Raw genomic sequence first — 24,756 nt, forward strand, 5'->3', positions numbered from 1 at the left:
TCTGTTGACAGAATAATTGGAATCCAGGTGGACTTAGATTAAAAGGCACTTGTTTTTTCTTAAGCTTTCTGCAGCATTTGATACAGCTAACTCAGGGGTGTAGCAATGCTGGAGGCAACCCTGAGGTGATATTTGAGAATGGACACCCCGCCTGGTGCTGCCCAACCTGGACAATGCCTACCTTTGGGCGCTTGGCCTTGACTCCATGCCAGCTCCCCGATGCAGCCTGACGACATCACAGAGCATGGCTGCAATACCCATGGCAGTAAGAACAGACCTGCCTCAAAGGGCTACTGTCTTAGGGTTCATCTTGATAGGATCAGGGCAGCTTCTGCAAGCTTAGTAACATCAGAGAGTGGGCAGTGTGGCAACCAGAAGTGCCCAGTGCAGGGGTAATGGGAGGGGGCAGCTGGCAGCTCCTGGAGGCCCATGGCCCTCAGTGCTGCCATCTAGTTCTTTACACTCAATGTAAACTTCTGATTAGACTTCCCTTTTTCTCAGCATTTAGAGCCATTTGCTTTGGCTTCTTCTTTCCAAGTTTGACATGCCCTGCCTCTTAATTATCTCCTTTTCTCAGACATACTCATCCTGCACTACAACTTCCTTTATACACTCCAGCTGTTCTAGCATTTGGTTGAGAACGCATTTTCCCCATTTTGGCTCTGGTTTGTTCCTGTGCCCACTTTTCATGCCCACTTCCTCCCAATTGGTTGATCCCACCCAGAAGCTTGCAGTTCATTTAAAAAGGAAGTACCTAATAATTGTAAGTGCTTCATAAACAATATGATGGATGTTCTAATCTTTTCAAGTGTATATGAACATTGTATTAATAATTATCTTATATTAGCAACCAACTGTTGCAAGGATTCTTTATGCAAAAGGAGGTACCCACAATAAAAGCATGGGGAAATAGATTGGGTGAATCATATTCCATGATGGCTATGCAAAGACTAAAGAAGGCAGACAAAAGTGTCACTGATTTAATGAAAACCACCAACCCTTGCTTTTTTAAAAATTGAAACACACAAATATTATTATTTAATTCAATCTAACATTTTCAAAACATACTTTGACATATAAACTTTGTGTATATAGTTTTGTAACTTTTATGTTTACAAACTTTAAAGACAATTTAAAAAAACATTTAAACCAGCAAGTTATCCATGAGGAAGTTTCACTTTCTAGGAAATCCTAGAAAGGGAATAAAAAATCCCAGCATTTTATCAGAGTCCTGTAGAAGAGACGTGACTCTGTGGAGTGCGAGACCCATCCTCACACTTTATGAACCTGGAAAAAGGGTTTGACAACAGACATTTGCTGAAGCTCGGATAATAAATTGCTTTGGCTTTGCGATTTTCTTGCTAATTTTCTTCAGTATTCAAGCCTAGGATTTTTTTAACATAGTTTTGGACGTTCACATGGAGTTGGGGTGCTGTGGCACCAAACACTTTCACGGCTAGTGCACGGGCAGTCTCTGAACCACTCACCATGGCCCGGTAGATGGGAAGGGTGTATTTCTGCTTTCCCTATAAGAAAATGCAAACAGACAAGGATTTAGAATGATTCACTGCCATCAAGACCTCAGCTGCCTCCAGCATCTCATAGCTTCCTAGGAAGGAGGTTAGGAAATTCTCCAAATCTGATTGTTAGATATGCAGCCAGCTGATATATTCTAGTTGCAACAGATCAGACCATGGCTACCCATTATTCAGTATACTGAAGGAGAGCTTCAAACTAAGATCCTTGCATCGAGGAAGTAGCCAGAGAGAGGATTACAGGAAAATGGGCTTATTCAGCCCATGAGATCATATAGGCTAAATGTGACTGCAGCACCAGATATTTCATGGAACATGGGAAGCTGCCTTGAACTGAGTCAGACCATTGGTCTATCTAGCTCATTACTGTCTGCTCTGAATGGCAGCAGCTCCCCCAGTTTCAGGCAGGAGTCTTTCCTAGCCCTACCTGGAAATGTCAGGAATTGAACCCAAGACCTTCTGCATGCGAATCAGATACTCTATAACTGAGCTATGGCCCCATGGTGGAATCTGACCACCATCTGCTTACCATTTCCAATAAGCGAGGGTCTACCCTTCAGACTTTGTGAAGTTCTTAATCTTGCCAAGTAGAGATGTGCACGGAACTGCAAGGGGGAGGCTCAAAGGCAGCGGGGGTGCTGCTTTAAGGGCGGGTGAGAGTGCACTTACCCCTCCCACCACTCACCCCCCGCTGGCGTCCATTTTTCCAAAGCCCATTGGGGCAGCAATGTACCTCCCTGCCACCCGAATATGACCAGAAGTATCGGGCGTGCATGTTCCGCCTGTGCCGGCATGCACAGATGCGTCGGAGACATGGCATGGAGGTACGCTGCTGCCCTGATGGGCTTTGGGGGGGGGGAGGATGCTGGTGGGGGGAAAGCAGTGGCAGGGGTAAGTGTACCCTCCCCCACTCTTAAAGTTAGACACCCCCCGCTGTCAAACCGGTTCGGAGGCCCATAAAGGGCCTCCAAACCGGTTCTGTGCATATCCCCATTACCAAGGAGATTGCTGGGGGTGTGGCTTTATCTGGGCTGGGGCCGTCATTGTGGGAGGGAGGGAGGGAGGAAGTGACAGGTGGAAGGAGAGTTCAGTTGGAAGGGTTGTGTGTGTTTACTTTTTACAGTTGCTCGAGGATGGAGAGAGGGAACTGGTGAATTAGTAGGAGTTTTCTGAGGCAAACATTTAAGGGGTGAAGAAGCACAGAGTCTAAATGGAAATCCTAACGGGACTAAACAATGATATATCGATAGATATAGATATATGAATGAGAGAGTATCAGATGGCTTCTTCAGATGCTTTGAACAAACTACTAAACTTTGGGAAGGCTGGGAGACTGCCTTTTCATTTCTACATGAAGTTTGCATATTAAAAGAACACAGTAAGACACAGAACAAGGATGGCATGAACTTCACTCACCAAAAGGGGAGGAATAGTGTGTGGGAATATTTTGACACAGGAGAAAGAGAGCCAGATAAAACAAGTACATGTAAATCGAAAGGTGACTTAAAGTAATTACATGTCATTTCCTTTATTTTTATACCCAAGACCATTGCCTACAATTTGATGAATTAAATATTTTCCTCTTGTAAAACCAAAAACTTAAGCAAATTTAAATGACCTCCCCTTTCCCTGAAAGTGCTCTGTGCCACTAGAGAGTCACTGAGAGAGACTGTTACAGAGCATGTTTTGTGACACACTTTAGAGACCAAGCAGTTCTATTTAATTATTTATATGCCAAACAAAAACTACTTGGTTCCCAAGGCGTGTCACAAAACTTGCTCTGTAACAGTCCCTGAAGGCAGTGCAACTCTCAGGGCCACATTCCCAAATAGCACAGAGCACATTCAGGAAAAGGGGAGGTCATTGAAATTTGCTCTCCCTCATGTGAGTGCCAATGGTGCATTAGCTGGGAACTCAGCAGCACTCCCAGAGCTTTTCACGTAGCACTGACACTGACAGTAGACACTGTTCCCTCCACAGCAACAAAAGGAAAATTCAGCTGGGTTGATTTCACTGTGGAGAGGGGTGTGTGTCGTGGAGGAGAAGAGCATGGGACTTCCTGCTATGCAAATTTAAAATATTTATACTCTGCCTCTCCAGAACACTAATGTTGTGAGCCGTCCCGAGCAATAAATAAGATACAATATAAAGTAAAAAATTAATAAAATGAAACAAGTTAAGCGACCAAGCTAAAACCACAATTAAAATTAGAAGTTTAAAAAGTTTTAAATTTAAGAAGTGAATAAAAAGCTAAAAACTAAGAACTAAAATGCGTGCGTGCGCGCGCGCGCGCACACACACACACACACAGAAAACCTACCAGATATAAGCAGCAGATAAAACATTAAAAAGCCTCTTTTAAAAAATGTATCTAGTTGTTTTTTAAAAACTCTGAGGGAGGGAGCATGCAAAGACAATTCCAAGCCAGCCCCACAGCTTCTGACCAAGGACTGATATTGCCCTGCAATTCAGCAAGTGGATTAGTATACATAGGAAGCACGCGTGTGCGCACACACAAACACCCACCAGCCACAAACCTGGCATTGAAGGAAGTCTTTCACGTGGCTGAACTCAGCCTCATGATTGTTCTTGAGGACAATCTGGCACCAACGAAGACGCAGTTCTGCATTCTGAGATTTTGAGATCTTGGGGTACAGACGACTCATTTCCCCAACAGTGCCTTAACAGGAAAGGATAGTTAATGTAAGTTTTCTCCCACTACAGGTGGAACACCAACATAGCAAAGCTAGGCAGACTGTACTTTCATCAGTTACTACCAGGGGCGTATCTAGGGTAGGGCAGGCAGGGCACGTACCCCTGGCACCACTTGAAGGGGGGGCGCCATTTTGTAAAATCTTAAAAAAATTAAAAATGGCTGCTGAAAACTAAATGGCCACCGTGCATGCTCAAATGGCCTCTGTGAGGCCCTAGGTTATGCCAGGCATTGCAGAGGCCATTTCAGCATGCGCGGTGGCCATTTTGTTTTCAGTGGCCTTTTTAAAAAAAAGATTATTTTTAAAAATGGCCACCGCACATGCTCAAATGGTACCTGTGAGGCCATAGAGGCCAGTGGTGGGAGGAGGAACCTTTGCAACCGCCCCCCACAGCCTTTAGGAAGCCCCCCCAAAGGGACTACAGGTAAAAAAAATTAATATAATATAAGACACTGTACACATATTGAGATTGGCACTATGTACAGAGAATCAGGGCTTGTGAATACTGAACTGACGCTTATGACCTAGGATTGTATTCATTGCTCTTACTTTGCTTCTTGTGATAAGTGAGTTAAATGTGATGTCTTGCTAATATGGCTATTAATGGTGAGTTTGTCTTTGAATCAGTGTGAAATCCTTAATATTAAAGCCCAGTGGGAGTTTCTTGCTCTCTTTCTCTCATTTTAACTGCCTTTTTGAAATACTAGAATATATTCCAAGCAGTGACACAGTTTACTCTGCATATCCTTTAATTATTTACAGAGTATCTGGGAAAAGTCAAATTCTCCATTGATTTTTAAAACTTATGTAATGGTGATGCTACAATGCATAGCAGAAAATTAGACAGACACTTCTGTTTAGTTTTCCAAGCACACCTCCACATAGTATTTGGGTATTTCATGAGCCCTAGCATACTGAAATTTTTAGTTTTCCAGCATTTTTTGGTCTGGCTAAGTCCACTGCTAAATAGTTTTTGAAATATTAAAAGATTAACGAGCCTGACTTGTATTTTTCAGCTGATATTATGGTAAAGTTATCTGAAATATGGGTGTCAGGTGCTTGGACAGGGGGGCACAATTTCAGTGCTTGCCCTAGGCGCTATTTTCCCTAGATACGCCTCTGGTTACTAATGTTGTGAATGGCCAGTGTATTTATCTCATCTCTCTCTCGCTCTCCACTGCTTTGAGAACTTTGCTGGAAAATGGTATATCAATATCCATAGTACACAAAATGCACCTTGTGTATTCACAAATACACAAGGTATATCCTATGTATTTCAGAGCCATTTTGCACTTTTTTTTTTACCATTCCCCCTCCATAGGTGTATACCATAGTAATTCTGAGTGTCTTTTAAACCCAAAATTGTTTTATGTTTGCTGTAACAGGTGAACACAGTTACCCCTCTGGAATATATGTATTAATTATCCCAGACCTTTCTATCTTTAGAAAAGTGCTTGTGCTCATGCCCATGCCCATAGCAAAAAGACTATCTAAGAGCCACATTTTCACTTCCCACACACACTGCCCAGAAGCCCCTGGCACTGAATTCTAGCTCCAGTTGTCACCAGTTTGCCAGAGTCCACCATGTGTCCTGACAGTGCTATACTAGCAGAAGGAATCTTACCATCAGGCAAAGGGGACTTCTCTAAAATCCTATCCAGGAAATAGATCAGCTGGTAGGTTTTCCAAGCAGAGATATCCACTGCTCGAATGGCCTCCATGTTGGGATCAGCAGATGCCCAGAGTTCTGCCAGTTCCTCAGCTGGCTTCATCAGTTCTTCTCCAGGTGAAAGGTCAGGAAGGTACAGAGGCCAACCAGGTGTACTCAGCCATCGGTCGAATTCAAAGCCTACGGTGAGAACAAGGTAAAAAGGAAGCTCACCAGAATTAATAGCAGAAGTTGGAAGCATAATACTTAGGATTTATATAGGATGCTTCGACTGTTCCATGTGCTTCATATACATTATATCAGCAATCTGTAAATTACAGAGGCAAGATTCAAAGCAAGGACTTCCCAGCATGCATTCTTTGCCACTACATCACTGCAGACTAGCTCACAATACAATTTCTAAGTACCAAGACAACTGTGTTGTTTCTGTGATAATATTGACCCTCACTGTTGCTGGGATGTGGGGAAGGACTGCTCTCCTCTTCTCTTTGCTAAAGTGGAGAAGTGTGTTTATTTTTTGGTTATATTGTATTTGTTTATCTAAAAGGGTGAGATGGGTATTTATGTATTATATAAAGCCGAGAGAGAAATATTGTACTATGCTGAAAGTTGTAATTTTAAAAGCAGTTATATTTATATATCTCAATATATGTTGTTAAAATTGTTCTCTCTGAATAAAAAGTTAAAAAGGTGGAGAAAGAGTAAGGCTGGTCCCAGTCCTCCAGTACGGAAGACATCGGACATGATCAGTGGCTCCTCGCCTTCGAGAGTGGGGAAGGGGTTGTGGCAACAGGAAAGGGAGCAGTCTGACTGGGGGGGAAGAAAGGAGGTCAATTCAGGCAACAACAGAGAAGGACAGAGCCTTTAACTTGTATCAGGTACAAGAGGAAGGGCAGGGAGAGATCAGAGAAGACCTTTCATTCATTGCCCAACAAGATTATGTGGTCTTGTGGTAGCAAGCATGACTTGTCCCCTTTGCTAAGCAGGGCCCTCCCCCCCCCGGTTGCATATGAATGAGAAATTACATGTGTGAGAACTATAAGATACTCCCCTTAGGGGATGGAGCCACTCTGGGAAGAGCACCTGCATGCTTGCATGCAGAAGGTTCCAGTTTTCCTCCCTGGCATCTCCAAGACAGGGCTGAGGGAGACTCCTGCCTGCAATCTTGGAGAAACCTCGGCCAATCTGTGTAGACAATACTGAGCTAGATGGACTAGATGACTCGGTATATGGCAGCTTCCTATGTCCCTCCCCCAAGGATTATACCACCAGGCACTTCTACTCCATTAGTAGAGATGCCTCTGGATTCCTGCCAGATGCCCAGCATTGTGTCAGCAGTTCTACATTATGTTATAGTAATATAATGCACACTGTATACATTATACATATATACATTATGCATTGAGTCAGCATTTATACTTGGGCTGTATGTGTGCATGTGCACACACTCACTTACCATATGCACACTGGAGTTCAATCTAGAGTCAGGTTGAGAGTAGAAGCCCCAAGAAGCAGTCATTTGGGAATTATTTTATTCACAGCAGAACTGACTTGCCACACTGGCAGCAATATGTTTGCAATGATATTTTCATCCATTATTACTCTAACATTTCAGATTATTCTCTCTGGATGAACCTGGTCCACTTCCTCTAACAATGAAAGCCAAAGGAGAGCTGAAGGGAGAAGCTATTGCCAGTTCAGTCCCCATGAGAGACTACTAGTGGAAGTGAAAATGTTCTTGTTAATTGCCACTGAAGATGACCGATTTCAGTCAAAAAGCGTTTGGCATAACTACAAGACAGATATCCCATTTTTCAATTAAAACGTGACACTGCAATCATATACCTCTCCCATCTATAGACAGCATAATATTTTGGAAATGAATCAGATCTAATTTTTTTAATTGGACATATGATCACTTTTATGAGATCTCTGATTATTCTTTATTGTGATGCATGGACATATTTTATTAATTTTAACCAATTATACCTTATGTGGTCAAGATAATAAAACTATAATTGAAGACTATTAGTATCATTTTAAAACATTAGCATACAATATTTGGATTCTTTGTTGATACTGTAATATTACCAAATTCACTGTGTTAGTCTGCCTTTTGGCTAAAGGCAGACTAACACAGCCTGCTCCCCACTGTATTACCTTTGGGGCAAATTCCATATTGCACACCAACATATATTAACAAAGCCCCAGTGGCCAGTTTTTGTAAATAAAAGCAGTTTCAGGAAGGGATGTTCCTTGCCCACTTTAATTCCTGCAACCCACTGAACTTTCCCCCCACCCCTTGGTTTCAGACATGCAGTTGGAACTGGAGAGAACTGCAGTAGAAAGCACCAGGCAGAGAAGAGAAATACTTGTGAGATACTACTGTGTTTGTGCTAGGGGCAGGGGGCATGAGGCTGTTTCAATGTCACTGCATTTTACCCAGATTTCAGTGGCATCAGTTTGCAGACTTCATCCCCTCTAGGGTCAGTGGCACATTACACTTATCACATCAAGGGCTTCCAGGCTCCTGCCAGAAGCAATCAGGAATATAGTATGAGGGCAGCAACCTGAGTGGCAATCAATTCTATACATTATGTCCATGGCAGAGATGGCAGGTCCATAGCTCAGGGGTAGGCCACATGACTTGCAGGCATGATTTCCCATTTCCATCTGTGGCATCTTCAGCAAGAATCTCAGCCACTGGTACATGGAAAAACCCGAGACCCTAGAGAACTACTTTCTGTTGGAAGACATAGTACTGGGCTGGATAGACCAGCAGCCTGACTCAGTACAAGGCAGTTCATATGAGAGTTTGCCAGAGGGAGGCTGAATTCAGCAACATCCCAATGACAAGCCTTTCAGAAGCCAGATTCAGATGCTTTTCAGCTAGCCCCTTATTTGAATCCTTAATGCTGTTGTTAGTATCCATGTGCAACACCTTTAAAGGTTGCAAGACTTTTGCTACCTTTAGCCCTTCAGAACTAGCAGATAAAAAAACAACTTGGAGAGAAAGTGGAATGGCCAAACAGGCCGGTAGAATCTCAGTACAAAGCCACTGAATGCAAGTTGGCAAAAGCTAGCATGCAAGGATGGAGCTTATTGGCTTATGTGATCACCCAAGAGAACCCTGGGAGGAATGTTGCACTCAGTTGCCCTAAGTGCTATGAGAAACAAGAAGTGTGCTTGCTACTAAGATCTTTCTCCTAACTCAAAATGATGCGTCTATAAGGGCTATACTTGGCTAATATTCTGGAATTGTTCTTTGCAGCTACAGATTTTGGTAAAGAACATAACAGATGGATGGATGTCTTGGTTCTACAAAGATGAACTGAGAAGGCTATACCTACTAGCCGTCTACTGCAGGTTTGTCTGCAGTTGCCACTGGCTCGTCTGGTGGCTACTCAGGGACGGGCCTTCTCCATTGCTGCCCCGAGGCTTTGAAACACACTTCCTGCTGAAATAAGAACCTCCCCATCTCTTACAACTTTCAAAAGGGCAGTCAAGACACATTTGTTCATCCAAGCTTTTAATTAGATACTGTTTTAATTGTGTTTTAATAATTTTAACTTCTTAATTTTAATTTTTGAAATGTTTTAATCTTTTATTGTCCTGTAAACCGCCCAGAGAACTTATGTTTTGAGCGGTATATAAATGTATTAAATAAATAAATAAATAAATACATACATACATACTAAGCCCTGAACTCCAATGATTCCGTAAATTACCCACTAAGACCCCAAATAGCAGAGGGAATCTAAGAAGAGGTAATATTGCAGACCTGGAATGGTATCCACCCCTCGTTCCTTCAGTTCCGGGAAATACTTCAGGTAAAACTCCAGAGCATCATCGGCTGTAATGCTCTGAAACTTGAACTCGTTGACATAAGCCTGCCGTAGAGAGAGATTGGTCTGAGTTATGCTGTGGGCTGGTTGGAGCACCGCCGGCATTTCCCCCAATATCAATTACTCATGAGCCGCTCTTGTATCAGAGCATAACAGTTCAAGTTCAGACTGTCAGCTGCAACCTGCACAAACTAGATTTGGCACAAAAATAATGATGAGCCAGGATTTTTTGCTGTCAGATAAAAAAAGGATTTAATGCACAGAGCCATAGCCTCACAGGTGTTTCCTGCTAAGCTACCGACCGACCCCTGAGTAAAAAGACAGAACTTTCCTCTAGAACAGGGCTGCACAACTTCAGACCATCAGCTGTTTTGGGACTACAACTCCCATCATCCATAGCCACAGTGGCCAATAGTCAGAGATGATGGGAACTAGGGATCAGTATTCCCTCTAACAGGGAGTCCGAGAAGTTGTTCACTACAACTCCCAGCAACCTAACGTGCAATGGCCTTTGGCTGGGGATTATGGGAGTTGTAATCCACAACATCTGGAAATTCTTGTTAGAGAGAACACTGCTAGGGATGTGCATGAACCGGTTTGGAGGCCCTGTTATGGACCTCTGAACCAGTTCGAATGACCAGTGATTCAACCGGTTCGACGGCCGGGGTGTGTGTGTGTTACCTTTAAGGCGCAGGGAGGGTGCTCTTCCCCCGCCACATTTTCCCCACCGGTGCGGTCTTAAAAAATGGTCCCTTGGGGTGGCAGCGTACCTCCTTGACGCCCTGGTGCATGTTGGACCAGAAGTGCTTGGTGCATGTGCACACATCACGCTCATGCACCAGGAACTTCTGGTCCAAAGTGCACTGGGGCAGTAAGGAGGTATGCTGCCGCCCCATGGGACCCGTTTTTAAAGACAGCGCTGGTGGGGGAAGGCTTAGGAAGGCGTCTCTCCAGTGGCTTAGGAAGGCGTCTCTCCAGTGCAGCTTCTCCCTCCAACAAGCTCCACAGGCGTAATGCTTCAATTCTGAGCAATGCCTGATAGGATTATGGCAGCTACGGGAACTCTAGCTTGCTTGGCATGGCCCTGCCTGCCAGCAGCACCTTTTACCAAATGGCATGATGCAAGCAAGCTTCATAAATCACTTGTAGAGCAACATCCCTTGCAAGCATACATGAGCAGAAGACAGTTTCCTCAAACTCTCACAAAGCACAGAGAACCCCCAGAACATACAATACCTGAAGGAAGGCATCAAACTTTTTCTGGTCCCCCACAAGGTGAGCAAGGTAGGAGACAAAGCAATAGCCCTTTTCATAAGGGGTCTCATTATAGGTGTCTTCAGGATCAACACCTGGTAGGAAGCAATAAAAATTCCAAGACTTACAAAACTATTACAATGAGTGGGGAATACCCATTATAAATGATCAAGTATTTTTTAATAGGGTTCTTCGTTACACTTCTATCCCACCCTTCCTCATTTCATGGAGCTCAACGGAACATCCATTTTAAGCACACAGTCACCATGAGAAGTAGCTTCGGCTGAGAGAAGGCAACTGGTCCTGGCTCACCCATGGTTCATGGTCATGTAGGGATTTGAGCTTGGGTCTCCCTGCTCCTAGCCCAACTCTCCAACTACACCACACTGACTCACACATAGGATCTGAAGAGGCTACATTCCTACCATTCCTCCATTACCATTCTTACAAGTAGTCTCTTTTCTTGAGTAAATAAGTGATAAAGAGGCTATTCTCACGTGCACCATAACCCAGGCTAGAGAAGACCATCCTGCGTTAGGCTGTGTGTGAGAACCACCAGGACTGGGCCAGATCCTGGCGGGGCAGTGCCGCCTAGCTCCGCTTTGATATCCAGCTCTTAGCCAGGGCTAAGGGCTTGAATGAGCGCTTAGCCCAGGCTCCGGAATAGTGTGTTCACTGAGGCTATGTTCAGCCGCCAGCGGACACAAAGACAGATGCCTAGAGCATCCATCTCCTGGGGGAATCCCCCAATGCATCATGCATGTCATTTGGTGCACTGTGGGATATCTGGAGGCCGGGACACATTGCCTCCAGAGCTCTGCATTGCACCACAAAGCATGGGTCATCTGGGATGTTCGCACTCATAATCAAATCTGCACTCCCAGCAAGGTCAAGTGCTCATTTGGGGGGGGGGGGAAGCTGAGTTCAACCTGCCTTCCCCACTGCCTGTCTATGTGAACAACCTCAAAGAGTCAGCAATCTGCTGGAAGCCACTCAGTGATTCTACAGCTGGACATGGAATTAATGGTACATCATGTAGTCTATTGGACTACAGTTCTTTTAGAGTCCTCCATTCTCACAAAGGGGGGGGCTCTTACACAGGGCCTGAGGGTAGACAATAATCTTAAAACCCATCTGTTTGGCCTGGCCTTTCAGGGTTTTTAATCAGTTTTTAATTGTTTTAATGTTAACCTGGTTTTCAGGGTTTTAATTGTTTTGATAGTTTAATTGTTTTTTAAGTTGTTTTAAATTGGTATTTATATTTGTATCTCTGTTTTAATTGTTTTTAATGTTTTCTGTTTTAATTGTAAACCGCCCTGAGCCATTTCGGAAGGGCGGTATAAAAATCCAATCAATCAATCAATCAATCCTCTGCCTGTTGGACATCTTACTGATTCCCTGTTCCATGTTAGCTATGTTTGGGAACCTCAGATCTCCCAATGCAGAACTTCTTTTGTGGGCAGGGGGGGTGGGGTCTGCAGGCAGTCTTGTCAACACGGACCTTGCTCTATTTTCACTCTGAGCTTGTTGAGAGGATGATCTTCCCCCGTAGCGTCCATGTGCTGACGGAGCAAAGCCCTCCCTGCAGCAGCTTCCAAGGAGGTGTAAGCAGCACCTGAGTTTAAAGAAAAAACAAAAAAGTGTGCACTAGTTTCTGAAGCTTCGTGCAACACCCAGTATTTTTGCTTAACCTCAATGGGAAACAATATTCATCATCATAATCCAGAAAGCCACATTTTCAGTTAGCTGCAGCTTGGGACTTGCCAGATAATAAACGAAAGTGTCCTGTATTTGAGCTTTCCCAGTTTACATGCTGGTTCAGATAGACTGATATCAAGCTGCAGAACAAATTCTGCAAGATATCCAGCAGTAAGACTCTCTGGAAGAAAGAACAGTTGCTGCTAGAAAGTTCAAGTGGAGGCCAAACTAGAAGATTGGCAGGTTGCATGATTGAGGCTTGCACATTTGGTTTTTGAAACATAAACAGCAGCCTGATGCATGGGGCTGCATCAGGGCCCTACTGTTTCTACTTTCCCTGGGAGGGAAGCTCCCACTGACTGCAATCGGTTTGCAGAGTATTCAGTTTGGCTCACAGTTTCCTCAGCCAGTTACCAATAATCAGCGTCTGAAAAAGCCTGCTTCTTCCCCAGGTATTAATGTAGCCATTCACAGCTCCGTGGTTCCTCAGCGTGTTGTCCTGGCGAGGTCAGTCTCCAGGTCAGGGCTGCACAACTTCAGTCCTTCTGCAGATGTTGACCTACAACTCCCACCATCCCTGTATAATGGCCACTGTGCCTAGAGATGATGGGAGTTTAGTCCACAAACAGCTGGAGGGCCCAAGTTGTACATCTCTGTTCCCAGCCAGAGCTTCAGCCTGGTACGTAGTCAGGCTCTACTGGTGTTGGTAACCAGTGTTCCCTCTAACAGGGATTCCCAGATGTTGTTGACTACAACTTCCAGAATCCCCAGCTGCAATGGCTTTTGCTTGGGGATTCTGGGAGTTGTAGTCAACAACATCTGGGAAATCCTGTTAGAGGGAACACTGGCTGGGTATCATCCTTGCATGTACTCAAACTCATAGGATTTGATACAGTCAGCCAGGGACATGCGTAGAGAAAGAATAACAAAGGGGCAAGTGCTCTGAGCAGTGCTCCCTGTAACAGGTATTCCCAGATGTTGTTGACTACAATTCCCATAATCCCCAGCCAAAGACCATTGTAGCTGGAGATTCTGGGAGTTGTAGTCAACAACATCTGGGAAGCCCTCTTACAGGGAACCCTGTTGGTAACAATAGTCCAACTGCAGCTTGGACATCAGTGACAGGCAACTCACCATAGATTACTGAAGTAATTCTCCTCTGCGCATACATCGTGAAGCCCTCATTCAGCCAGAACTCCCCCCACTGGGCATTGGTGACTAGATTTCCAAACCAGCTGTGCGAGATCTCATGGATGATCACGTCTGCCAAGGAACGATCTCCAACCAACAGGCACGGTGTGACAAAGGTGATACACGGATTTTCCATCCCTCCAAAAGGGAACGAGGGTGGCATAAACAGAACGTCGTACCTGTCAAAAGCAAGCTTCTTAGAACAAGATGTCTCCTCCGCCCCCCACTTTGAAAATGAGAATCAGCATTCAACATGCCCTTCCACACAGAGCGCATTACCATGATTTTCCATGAATGCTCCTTTCCTTATGTCCTGTTATGAAGTCCCAATTACTACACAAACATCTGTGCAGGAGCAGAGATCATCGCTCAACTTAGGAACATAGAAAACTGCCTTCTACAGAGTCAGACCCTTGGTCCGTCTAGCTCAGTACCATCTGCATTGACTGGCAGCAGCTTCTCCAGTGTTTTAGGTAGGAGTCTTTCCCAGCCCTACCTGGAGATGCCAGGGAATGAATCTGGGACCTTCTGTAAGCAAAGCACACGCTTTATCATGGAGCTACAGCCCCATCCCTAAACTGGGAATTCTGGTAAGTTCCAGCTACTGGAATCCAAATTTGCCAAAGAGCTAGGGCAAAATTTAAATGCCTGCACCTAGCCAAAGCACTGTTTGTTTGGGCAGTTGCCTATCAACTAGAACTTGTTCTCTTAAAGTGGGAATGGTTGTTAACCTGCTGAAATTCATTCCCCAACCCTAACAAAAGTCCAGGTAGAGTTGCCTTAAGGAAAGGGACAGAGAAAAAGAGAACCTTGCTGCAGTGGTTAACTCTGACAAATCTTGGATCAATGGCGTCTTTTCACAGCCATAGTAACAAGTTCCATAGCATGATGGGTACCTTTCCCAGACGTATGGCCCAAAAAGCTTCTCCCCTGTAGTCAGAAACTCTTCAATCACACCATCGTACTCTTTCTTAGCATCATCAATCCGGCAACGCTCAGCCCATACGTGACTCCTAGCAGGGGAAGAATCAAAATGGAAGGTTTGAAGGTTGTAAGAAAACAGCCTTAGCCACATAAGCAGGGATGAACACAACATATTAATTAACCTCAGCTTGCAGACAACCACTCACATGATTACTTGGGGCATGAAAAAATACATGCAAATTAACATTTTCATACAGGCTTTTGGCCAGTGAGTAGTAGTGATATGCATGGTGCGCGGTTCGAAGACAGGGGGCATACCTTTAAGGGTGTGGGGAGGGTGCCCTTACCCCTCCCACCACATTTCCCCCACCGGTGTTCCATTTTAAAAGTGCCCGTCAGGGCGGCAGCGTACCTCCCTGCCACCCAGTGTCCTCCTAGGCCGGAAGTACCCGGCGGATGTGCGAACAAGTGCAATGTGGTACTTCCAGCCAAGGACAACATTGGGGCGGCACGGAAGTATGCTGCTACCCCCTCTGGGTACCTTTTAAATGGAGCACCGGTGGGGGAAATGCAGCAGGAGTAAGTGCACCCTCCCCAGCCCTTAAAGTATCCCTCCCCCCACCGCCTTCAAACCAGACAAATTGTCAGTCATTCGAACCAGTTTGGAAGCCCATAAAGGGCCTCTAAACTGGTTCCGTGCACATCCCTAGTGAGTAGCCCCAGGCCAGCTCTGTCCAACATAGCTGTGTTTTTGTTTAAATGAAGATATTTTTGTTGAAGTTTTATTGCTGTTTTGTCTCACACACACACACACACACACACACACACACACTCAGAGGCATATCTAAGGAAAATAGCGCCTAGGGCAAGCACTGAAATTGCGCCCCCAGTCCAAACATCCGACACCCATCTTTCAGATAACTTTACCATAATATCAGCTCAAAAATACAAGTCAAGCTCATTAATCTTTTAATATCTCAAAAACTATTTAGCAGTGGACGTAGCCAGACCAAAAAATGCTGGGAAACTACAAATTTCAGTATGCTGGGGCTCATGAAATACCCAAATACTATGTGGAGATATACTTGGAAAACTAAACAGAAGTGCCTGTCTAATGCTCTACTATGCATTGTAGCATCACCATTACATAAGTTTTAAAAATCAATGGAGAATTTGACTTTTCCCAGATACTCTGAAAATAATTAGAGGATGTGCAGAGTAAACTATGTCACTGCTTGGAATATATTCTAGTATTTCAGAAAGACAGTTAAAATGAGAGAAAGAGAGCAAGAAACTCCCAGTGGCCTTAATGCTAAGGATTTCACACTGATTCAAAGACAAACTCACCATTAATAGCCATATTATTAAGACATCACATTTAACTCACTTATCACAAGAAGCAAAGTAAAATGAATACAATCCTAGCTCATAAGCTTCAGCTCAGTATCCACAAGCCCTGATTCTCTGTACATAGTGCCAATCTGAATATGTGTACAGTGTCTTATATTATATTAATTTTTTTACCTGTAGCCCTTTCGGGGGGCTTCCTAAAGGCCATGGGGGTGGTCTGCAAAAGTTCCCCCTCTCCCCACCAGCCTCTTAATTCACCGCTGCAGCTTGTCCTGGGCTGAGGGCCTTGCAGGGACCATTTGAGCATGTGCGGTGTCCATTTTTAAAATCATTTTTTTAAATGGCTGCCTTAAACAAAATGGCCACTGTGCATGCTCAATTGGCCTCTGTGAGGCCTGGCATGGCCTAGGGCCTTGCGGAGGCCATTTGAGCATGCACGGTGGCCATTTTGTTTTTGGTGGCCATTTAATATTTTTTTTCATTTTAAAAAACAGCGCCCCCCCCCTTCAAGTGGCGCCCGGGGCACATGCCCTGCCTGCCGTACCTTAGATACCCCCCTGCACACACTCACTCAGAAAGGTTCACCTTTCTCCTTGCAGCAGCCTCTCACCTGGGTCCCACTTTTGCAGAAACTATGTCTCCAACAACCAGGGCAACCAAATAGGATGGAATAGGCAAAGGCATCTTGAAGAGGAAAGTGTTGTCCTTCTGCTTCTCCCAAGTAATTGCACTCATTACAGCGGTGAACCCTTCAGGGACCTAACAAAGAAATTAGTAAGCAATGCCTATTGTGTGGAGGAAAGAAGCCCACTCACTGATTAGGGCTGGATCTCGTTTTGCCTACTGTGAAAAGCCTTGCTGCTTTCAAATTCTTTATTTGTTGATTTGAAACAAACAAGATAAAGGCAAACCTGATAAAACCTGCAATACAACAGAATATGCATACTAGTTACATCAGGGGAAAGAAGCCACACAGGTCTAAGCAATTACTGTTCTTTGAGCTGAGGACATATAGTAAACATACCACCAGAATGCAACACAGAACAATGTCACTAGTCTGCAAAGCTTTTCTTCTTCAGGTCAGAACGTATGCATTCCAGACACCACCAGCACTTAATTTTATAAGTATGCAGCACCCTGCATAAGATGTCAGGATTCAGAGCTAAAACATGAAACCTAGTGGTTCAAGGCCACAAACTAGCGTAGGCAGCAATCCAAGAGTTGGTTTCTTCATGCTAAATTTTAGTTGTCCTAGATGCAGCTGCTTTAAGTGGTTGGAAGAACACAGAGCTAATACAGACCACCATCCGAGGAGCCAAGGCCGGGATTTCCTGCAGTAGGGAAGTGGAGACTAAGCCATGTGGCAAAGGCATTGTCCCAGAGTAACTAAGGCACTGCACTGTGCAGGAGCTGCAAGCATAAGAGACAGTGAGGGACAAATGGTGGAGAAGTTCAAGGAAGCAGGAGACCTTTGGACAGCTGAGAATGATAGTGCTGAATGAGGCCTGGTTCACACAATCATCCAAATCGGGGTTTAATGTGGGTTACCAACATTAGCATGCTGGTGTGAAACCATGCCAAGGTGGTTTATGGCCAGAGATGAATGTGAGATTCGCAGCTTGGTGTGGGTTCATGCAATCATGCCAATGTCGGTAACCCACATAAAACCTAGATACTAATGACTGTGTGAACCGGGCTGGAATGAAGGTCATGGGCAAGAATGTAATGGGATACAAGAGCTGAGTGGTAGGGAAGGACAAGGCCATGGAGGGCTTTGAATGTTGTGCTGGATCTGGGAGCAGACAGGGAAGGGATTAGGGGAGGAAGGCTGACATGGTAAGCACAATGAGACAGGTGAATAATTATAGCAGCAGAGTGCTGGATGGAGGTGAGAAGACATGAGTCAATGAATGTCCAGCAGGCTGCAGCAGCTGAGATGACCAGAGCTTTTGTTGAAAAGGCAGAGAGGAAGAACCTCATTCTTGCAATACAGTAAGGAGAGAAGCTGCATGACAGACTGAACATGGGGAAATAAAGGAGGGAGAGGAGCCAAAGGTGAAGCCAAGGCTTTGGGCCTGTTCAGTAGGGTGGATGGCAATACTGTTGAGGGACAAGCATAGGAGGTTCAGGAGGAGCCTGGTTTTAGCCTATGTGTCAGACTGGCAGATGTAGATGTTCAACTGGATGAAGGGAGAAACTTTCGGGGTGGAGAATAGAGCTGGGTAAAGTGTTCCTTCTAACAGGGATTCCCAGATGTTGTTGACTACAACTTCCAGAATCCCCAGCTGCAATGGCTTTTGCTTGGGGATTCTGGGAGTCAACAACATCTGGGAATCCCTGTTAGAGGGAACACTGGCTGGGTATCATCCTTGCATGTACTTACTCATAGGATTTGATACGGTCAGCCAGGGACATGCATAGAGAAAATATAGCAAGAGGGCAAAGTGCTCTGAGGGACCCCAATGGACAAAGGGAAAGAACTTCTTTCTGTGGACACCCTGAAAAAACATTTAAGCAGGAAGAAAGCCATTTGAGGACAGAGTTGAGTCTGAGTTGTGGAGACCTAAGGCACAGAAGTCGTCAACCAACAGAGAGATCAACCACAGTGAAAGCAACAGAGAGATCTTGACAGACATGGGATGAGCATGCAGGGGACGGACACACACAAGAAATTACAGCAGAATGGAGCAAAGGCTCAAGCTGTGGGGTCCTTGTATTTGTACAAGCCATTAACCCCCTGCTAACTGGGCAAAGAGACACCCTTCAAAGTGTTGGCTCTGTTATATCAAGCAGGAGAAGAGCAACTATCTCTGTTTAACTCTGTACAGAGTCCCTCCCAATGGGTACTGCCGTCTCCCCCTTGTGTTTCTTTGTAGGTTGTGAGCCCTTTTGAGACAGGGAGCCATCTTCATTGCTTTTGCTATGTAAACCACTTTGAGAACTTCTTTGTTGTAAAGCAGTATAATAAATAATAATAAGTCTGTGTGCATAAGAGTCACACACAGGGACCAGCTCAGCTGGGTTCCAGGTTTCTTTCAGAAGGAGAATTACAACTGCAGCACACGAGGCAGCAGCTCTGCTGAAGCAAAGCAGGTCTAGGACTGGTCAGTGCCTGGATACAGGACCTCCTGGGAACCTCACATACACTGCCTTGAGTTCCACAATGAAAACATAGTGAGACATAAGTGAAAGAAGAAGAGTTCATTTTCCCCTCCATGAACTCTGCACTGATGACATGATCCATACACCTTCCCACATGGAATTTTTGCAATAATTGTTCTGCTCCCTTATACTTGGGAAGTAGCTTACCTTTATTATAGCAGAGTATGTGCTTTTAACCGCAGGGGTGTCAAAGCAAGGGAAAAAGGATCTATTCAGAACAGCTTGGCCTTGGGTGTACATATAGGGCTTCTGCTTCCCTGCGGTCTGCTCAGGAGTAAGCCAACACACCTGACAAGAGACAAAAGACAGTCCTCCATGAACCATAGGAAGCTTTACCTGGATGTGTGCAGAGTACGGGCTCTTGACCACTGGGGTGTGAAAGCCAGGGAAAAAGGACCTGTTCAGCACAGGGAAGCCAGAGGTGTACAGAAACGGTTTCTCCTTCTGGGCTGTTTGACAAGAATCCAGGCAGGATATCTATAAGATCAGGCAAAGGATCAATTGTCAAGCACTTTCATTTTGCTCTCGCAACTTGCACATTAGCAAACAACACACTATTGTTCACCCTTATTTATTTTTGCATTATGGTCCAGAGTCACAGGAACATAGGAAGCTGCCATATACCGAGTCAGACCATTGGTCTATCTAACTCAGTATTGTCTTCACAGATTGGCAGTGGCTTCTCCAAGGTTGTAGGCAGGAATCTCTCTCAGCCATATCTTGGAGAAGCCAGGGAGGGAACTTGAAACCTAGATGCTCTTCCCAGAGCGGCTCCATCCCCTAAGTGGAATATCTTACAGTGCTCACACATCAACTTAGCTAAGGGGACAAGTCATGCTTGCTACCACAAGACCAGCTCTCCTCTCCCAGTGAGCTTCATGGCTGAATGGGGATTTGAACTTGGGTCAAGTCATAGTCCAAAACTCTAACCACTATAGCATACTGGCTCACTATCCAATACAGCAGCCTCATGATCAACAAAAGTATTGTTCTAATGGCCTTCCTTCATGGCTGGAACAAGATGAGAATTCCAGTATATAACTTGGTGAACACTAAAATCCTTCCAACATTGCTAGGTGGAAAAACTGAGGTAAGCATCAGGCTCCATACACCCAAGTCCTTTAGCACAAAGTAAAAGTAAAAGGTAAAGTGTGCCGTCAAGTCAGTTTCGACTCCTGGTGACCACAGAGCCCTGTGGTTGTCTTTGGTAGAATACAGGAGGGGTTTACCATTGCCATCTCCCACGCAGTATGAGACAATGCCTTTCAGCATCTTCCTATATCGCTGCTACCCGATATAGATGTTTCCCATAGTCTGGGAAAAATACCAGTGGCAATTCAAACTAGAAACCTCTGGCTTGCTAGTCAAGTAATTTCCCCACTGTGCCATTAGATGGCTTCCTTAGCACAAAGTACCCTGGAATAATCCAGAGTGGAACAATCAGTAAGAACTGGATCTTCAAGTTAAAGGCAGCTGTTATAAGTTCTAATAGAACAATGAACATGCACACACAGTGCTGATCTAACATGTTGATATCCAGACTTCCAAAAAGAGTACATTAATTCAATCAGAACTGCATAGACTGGAGGTGCCATAAAGAGGCACCCAAGAAACAGAAGCCTGCAGGTATGAAAAGCCTCAATACGGCTATAGCTTTTGTACACGTGGTTAAGAAAATAAGGGATTATGAACTATTTGCCAATCTAAGTTTGACCTGGACAGAACACATCAAGCCCTGTGCTGGGTTTGCACCACTAAGTTCTATGGGTCAGAGATTACCAAAAAGATTTGGGTGCAGTGACTGAAGTTGAAACTAGAGGAGGTGTGGGAGATCAGAATCTCCCTCTGTGTTTCAAAAGTTAAAAGCAGCTAAAGGGAGTTCAGATAGAGACTCTGGAGGAGGGGGTCACCTCATGAATTCCTGTGACATTTTCTCAATCTAAGTTAGGGATGTGCGAACAGGTTCAATGTTGAACAGGTTCGACATTGAACCTATCGGGTTTGATGGTCAGATATCTAACTCAACCCCTCCCCACCCCCACTTCAGTATCAGACAGAAGCCGCGTGGCCAGTGGTGGTGGTGTGGGTTCCACAGTCTTAAAAATTTATTTTATTTTTTGAATTCATCCCCTCTGGGGGCCCCTCCAGAGGTTCCCCCTCCCCCCGCCAGCCTCCAATACGCAGCAAATCGCCCTGTTCTGGCTATCTTTGGCCTGTTCCAGGCCTCATCCCCTTCACATTGGCCATTTTAGAGGCCATTGTGCATGCCCAATGAGCCTCTGTGTGGCCTGGGCCCAGAGGGGGCTAATACAAATAAATATTTTTTTTTAAGTTCAAGAACTCCCCCCCACACCAACCGGGGGGGGGTTCAAGGGGGTGCAGAACCAAACTGGACTCAAACCGAACCAGGCCAGCCAGTTTTGTGCACTCCCCTAATCCAAATGTCCTCATGCCCAAGCTCCAGCTTGCTCTGCAGGAAAAAATGCACATGTACCTGTATGTTTCTCCCCATGGCAAATAGCCACTGGCCAACAGAAAGGAATTAGATCAGGAAAATGATTCTGAGGGCAAGGGTTAAGACCTCTCTCCCTACAGCACCCCTTCCCCTATTTGCCAACAGTTCCATTAACTTAAAAACAGAGGAAATCCTGATCATGTCTAGTTTGACCCAGTATTCCTAAGAGCTAGGAGTGTATGCTCACGTTCACACTTGCACATCACATAGTTAATCCAGAGGAACTACTTCATTCTTGTCAATACTCAAAATATAGCTCAGAATGTCCACACCACCAATGAACAGGCACTGAAAAAGGGGTGAGAGGCAAAGAAGTTACTGTTATAGTGTTGGACTAGGACCAGGAAGACCAGAGTTCAAATCCCCGTTCAGTCATGAAACTCACTGGGTGACGCTGGGCCTGTCCCTTATCTCTCAGCCTAACCTTCCTCACAGGCTTGTTGTGAGGACAGACATACACCGTGTTGGGCTCCTTGGAGGAAGAGCGGAATAGAAGTGTGGAAATAAACAAACACAAAAAGCTGGTTAAAGTGTGTTATAGGAAAACAAGCGCTGGTCTGGGGATTGCCATGGGGAGATGTTACCTTCTGCCAGTCTAGTTTAATGCCACTCACTGGATGAGTTATCACAGCCATGACTTCACTGCCACGGGACCAAGGCAGGATATCCTGGCTCAGCTAAATAAGATGACTTGGGGGTTGCCAATCATGGTGTCAAGTGCTACACCAAGACCAACTGTCCCCCACATTAAGGCGACTTGTGTATCCAGTCCGTGACGCTACCCTTTAAGACAGGCTCTTCAGCCTCTCAACTGGAATGGTTTGATAAGAAAAGAGCTGTGGGGTGGGAACACACAGAATATTCTGCAGAAAGGGGGTCATAGCGCAGTGCTTTGCATGTAGAAGCTCCCAGGTGCAATTCCTGGCATCTCCAGATTGGGGCAGTGGGAGGAGAACCCCAATCAGAAACCCTGGAAGGCTGCTGCCAGCCAGTAGGACCAATAGTTTGCAGAAGGCAGCTTCATATCCTGCACTGGAGAGCACCGCCTTGCTGCACAGGAATCTGAGCTGCTGTGTGCACCCCTGTAAAAGACTCTCCTGCAGAGAGTCCAGCTTATTGTAAGAAAATAAGACTCAAGAAACTTCTTATACCCCAGTACTAGATGTTGCAATCCCACAGCTCAGTGGCAAAAGGTACCAGGTTCAGTCCTCAGCATCTTAAGCAGCAGGGCTGGGGGAACATCGCACACACTTTTACCTGGTCCCATTGCATCCCGTGGGACTCATTTCCAAGTGTGCGGAGAGCTTATGATTAGGGGAAGTGCAAATGAGGAGGCCTTGCTCTTTGAATTTTAATAAACTGGCAGAGGAAGTGAAAAGCCTGTCAATGTCATTTTTCTTCTTACACGCAAAATGAAAGGGAAAGAGCTGGTCATGAGATAAGCAGGGAGTGCAGAAAATGCAAGGGAGCGACTTTTCTTTACCCTTTGGTCCAAGAAGCTTTTTGCACAGAACTGCTGATGCTCCAGATTAGGGGAGGGTGTGGCTATAAGGCAAGAATTCTCTCACACAGACAGGAGGCCAAATATAAGAAGCACAAGCCTACTCAATATGATAATATTGTGAAGTAAGGAACAGTGGTTCAGTACTAAAACAAAGGCAGGGCCTAATCAGAGCAAGTACATATTCTCAGGTGAGAGGTCCCAGGCAGCTTTCAGTTTTGGAAACACAGTCGTGAAGCCTCAGAGCAGCGATCTTCACTATTTTTCAAGCGGGTCCTACTTTGGCAAAGACCCTTCAATGGGAGAGCCATTTCCTGCTGCACTTTTCTCAGTGCTGTGAGAGCCCTCAAGAGAGAGCCCTCCCTTAAGAGTTAGAGGAGGGAAGCCCTGGAAAGAGCTACACACTCCCCAGCACTCCCTGCTTGGCACTTCAAGAGAGCTGTTCCCCTTAAAGGAAACCACTTACCCCAGCACTGGGCAAATTGCAGCACTGCACAGAGAGAATGGCAATCTCAACACATTTCTAGGGAGTGTGTGCAGAGTATTCAGCTTTGGGTGAAGCTTCACACATAGGCCCAATAGACAAGTAGGGGGCTGAACTTAGCACTGATGGGGGCTGCCGCTGGCCCCAGGATCCTACAATGAAGAGCACTGCCTTAGAGGCAAGCGGCACTCCTGAGCGTGCGCAGAGTGCCTTTTCCTTCATCAGCGAACCACCACGACCAGGCTCCATCCACCTTCCCGCATTGACGGGGAGGGCTTTCAGGTCAAAAAGCAGAACTTGTGCTCTGAACACGCCGCTTCAGCCTCCAGGGAAAAGGTTCAGGCAGGGCTCAAGGACAGGCGGGCATCGGAGAACCAGCCGCCCTCTTGCGGATCCGTCACTCACTCACCCCGGGGCCGCCTCCGGCCTGGTAGGAGATCTCCAGCACCACCGTGTCTCCACAGGTCAAGGGCTCAGGCAGGGTGAGATGCAGCGCGGAGCCGAAGCGGGCGAACGGGCGGTTCTGGAAAGCGAGCGGGCGCAGCGCGCCGGACTCCGGGCCGTCTCCACCGCCGCCGCCGCCGCCGCGGTTGCAGCGGCTCCCCGGCGGCGCCAAGGCGGCTTTTTCCACCTCCACGGTGGGATGCGAGTCGAGCACGACCTCGCTCGCGCCATCCCGCAGGCAGGTCAGCTCCAGGCGGACCGACCCCTGCAGGCTCCCGCTGCCCGGCGCCGACCCGAACTCCACGCGCAGCCCCAAGTGCATGTGCTTCAGCTGGAAGGAGTCGACGCTGCAGGCGGACGCCGGGTCCCGGGCCGCCATGGTCGGCGAGCGAAGGCAGAGGCAAGCCCGCGCACGCCGCTTGGGGCGGAGAACAGCGAGTCCAACTCCGCCCACTGGGAGGAGCGAGCGG

At 45.9% G+C, this 24,756-nt stretch overlaps 1 protein-coding gene across 3 annotated transcripts; it reads right to left on the reverse strand.

Moving 5' to 3' along the window:
- Positions 1–966: 966 nt before the first annotated feature.
- Positions 967–24,756, reverse strand: RNPEP (arginyl aminopeptidase). 3 transcript variants are annotated; one of them, XM_053250218.1, is made up of 11 exons: positions 24,252–24,756; positions 19,490–19,630; positions 16,791–16,939; positions 14,803–14,919; positions 13,850–14,085; positions 12,519–12,632; positions 11,000–11,112; positions 9,700–9,808; positions 5,874–6,098; positions 4,062–4,215; positions 967–1,526 (listed from the first exon to the last, which is right to left on the reverse strand). In XM_053250218.1, exons 1-11 carry the CDS (start codon positions 24,663–24,665, stop codon positions 1,484–1,486), a joined length of 1,815 nt encoding a protein of 604 aa, XP_053106193.1. In that variant the 5' UTR covers positions 24,666–24,756; the 3' UTR covers positions 967–1,483. The 3 variants fall into 3 exon arrangements, with proteins under 3 accessions (XP_053106193.1, XP_053106192.1, XP_053106191.1); XM_053250217.1 differs by lacking the exon at positions 19,490–19,630 and adding an exon at positions 19,679–19,819 and having other exon boundaries at positions 4,073–4,215; XM_053250216.1 differs by having other exon boundaries at positions 4,073–4,215; positions 24,252–24,754.

Source organism: Hemicordylus capensis, chromosome 4 (assembly GCF_027244095.1).
Source record: "Hemicordylus capensis ecotype Gifberg chromosome 4, rHemCap1.1.pri, whole genome shotgun sequence".
NCBI lineage: Eukaryota > Metazoa > Chordata > Lepidosauria > Squamata > Cordylidae > Hemicordylus > Hemicordylus capensis.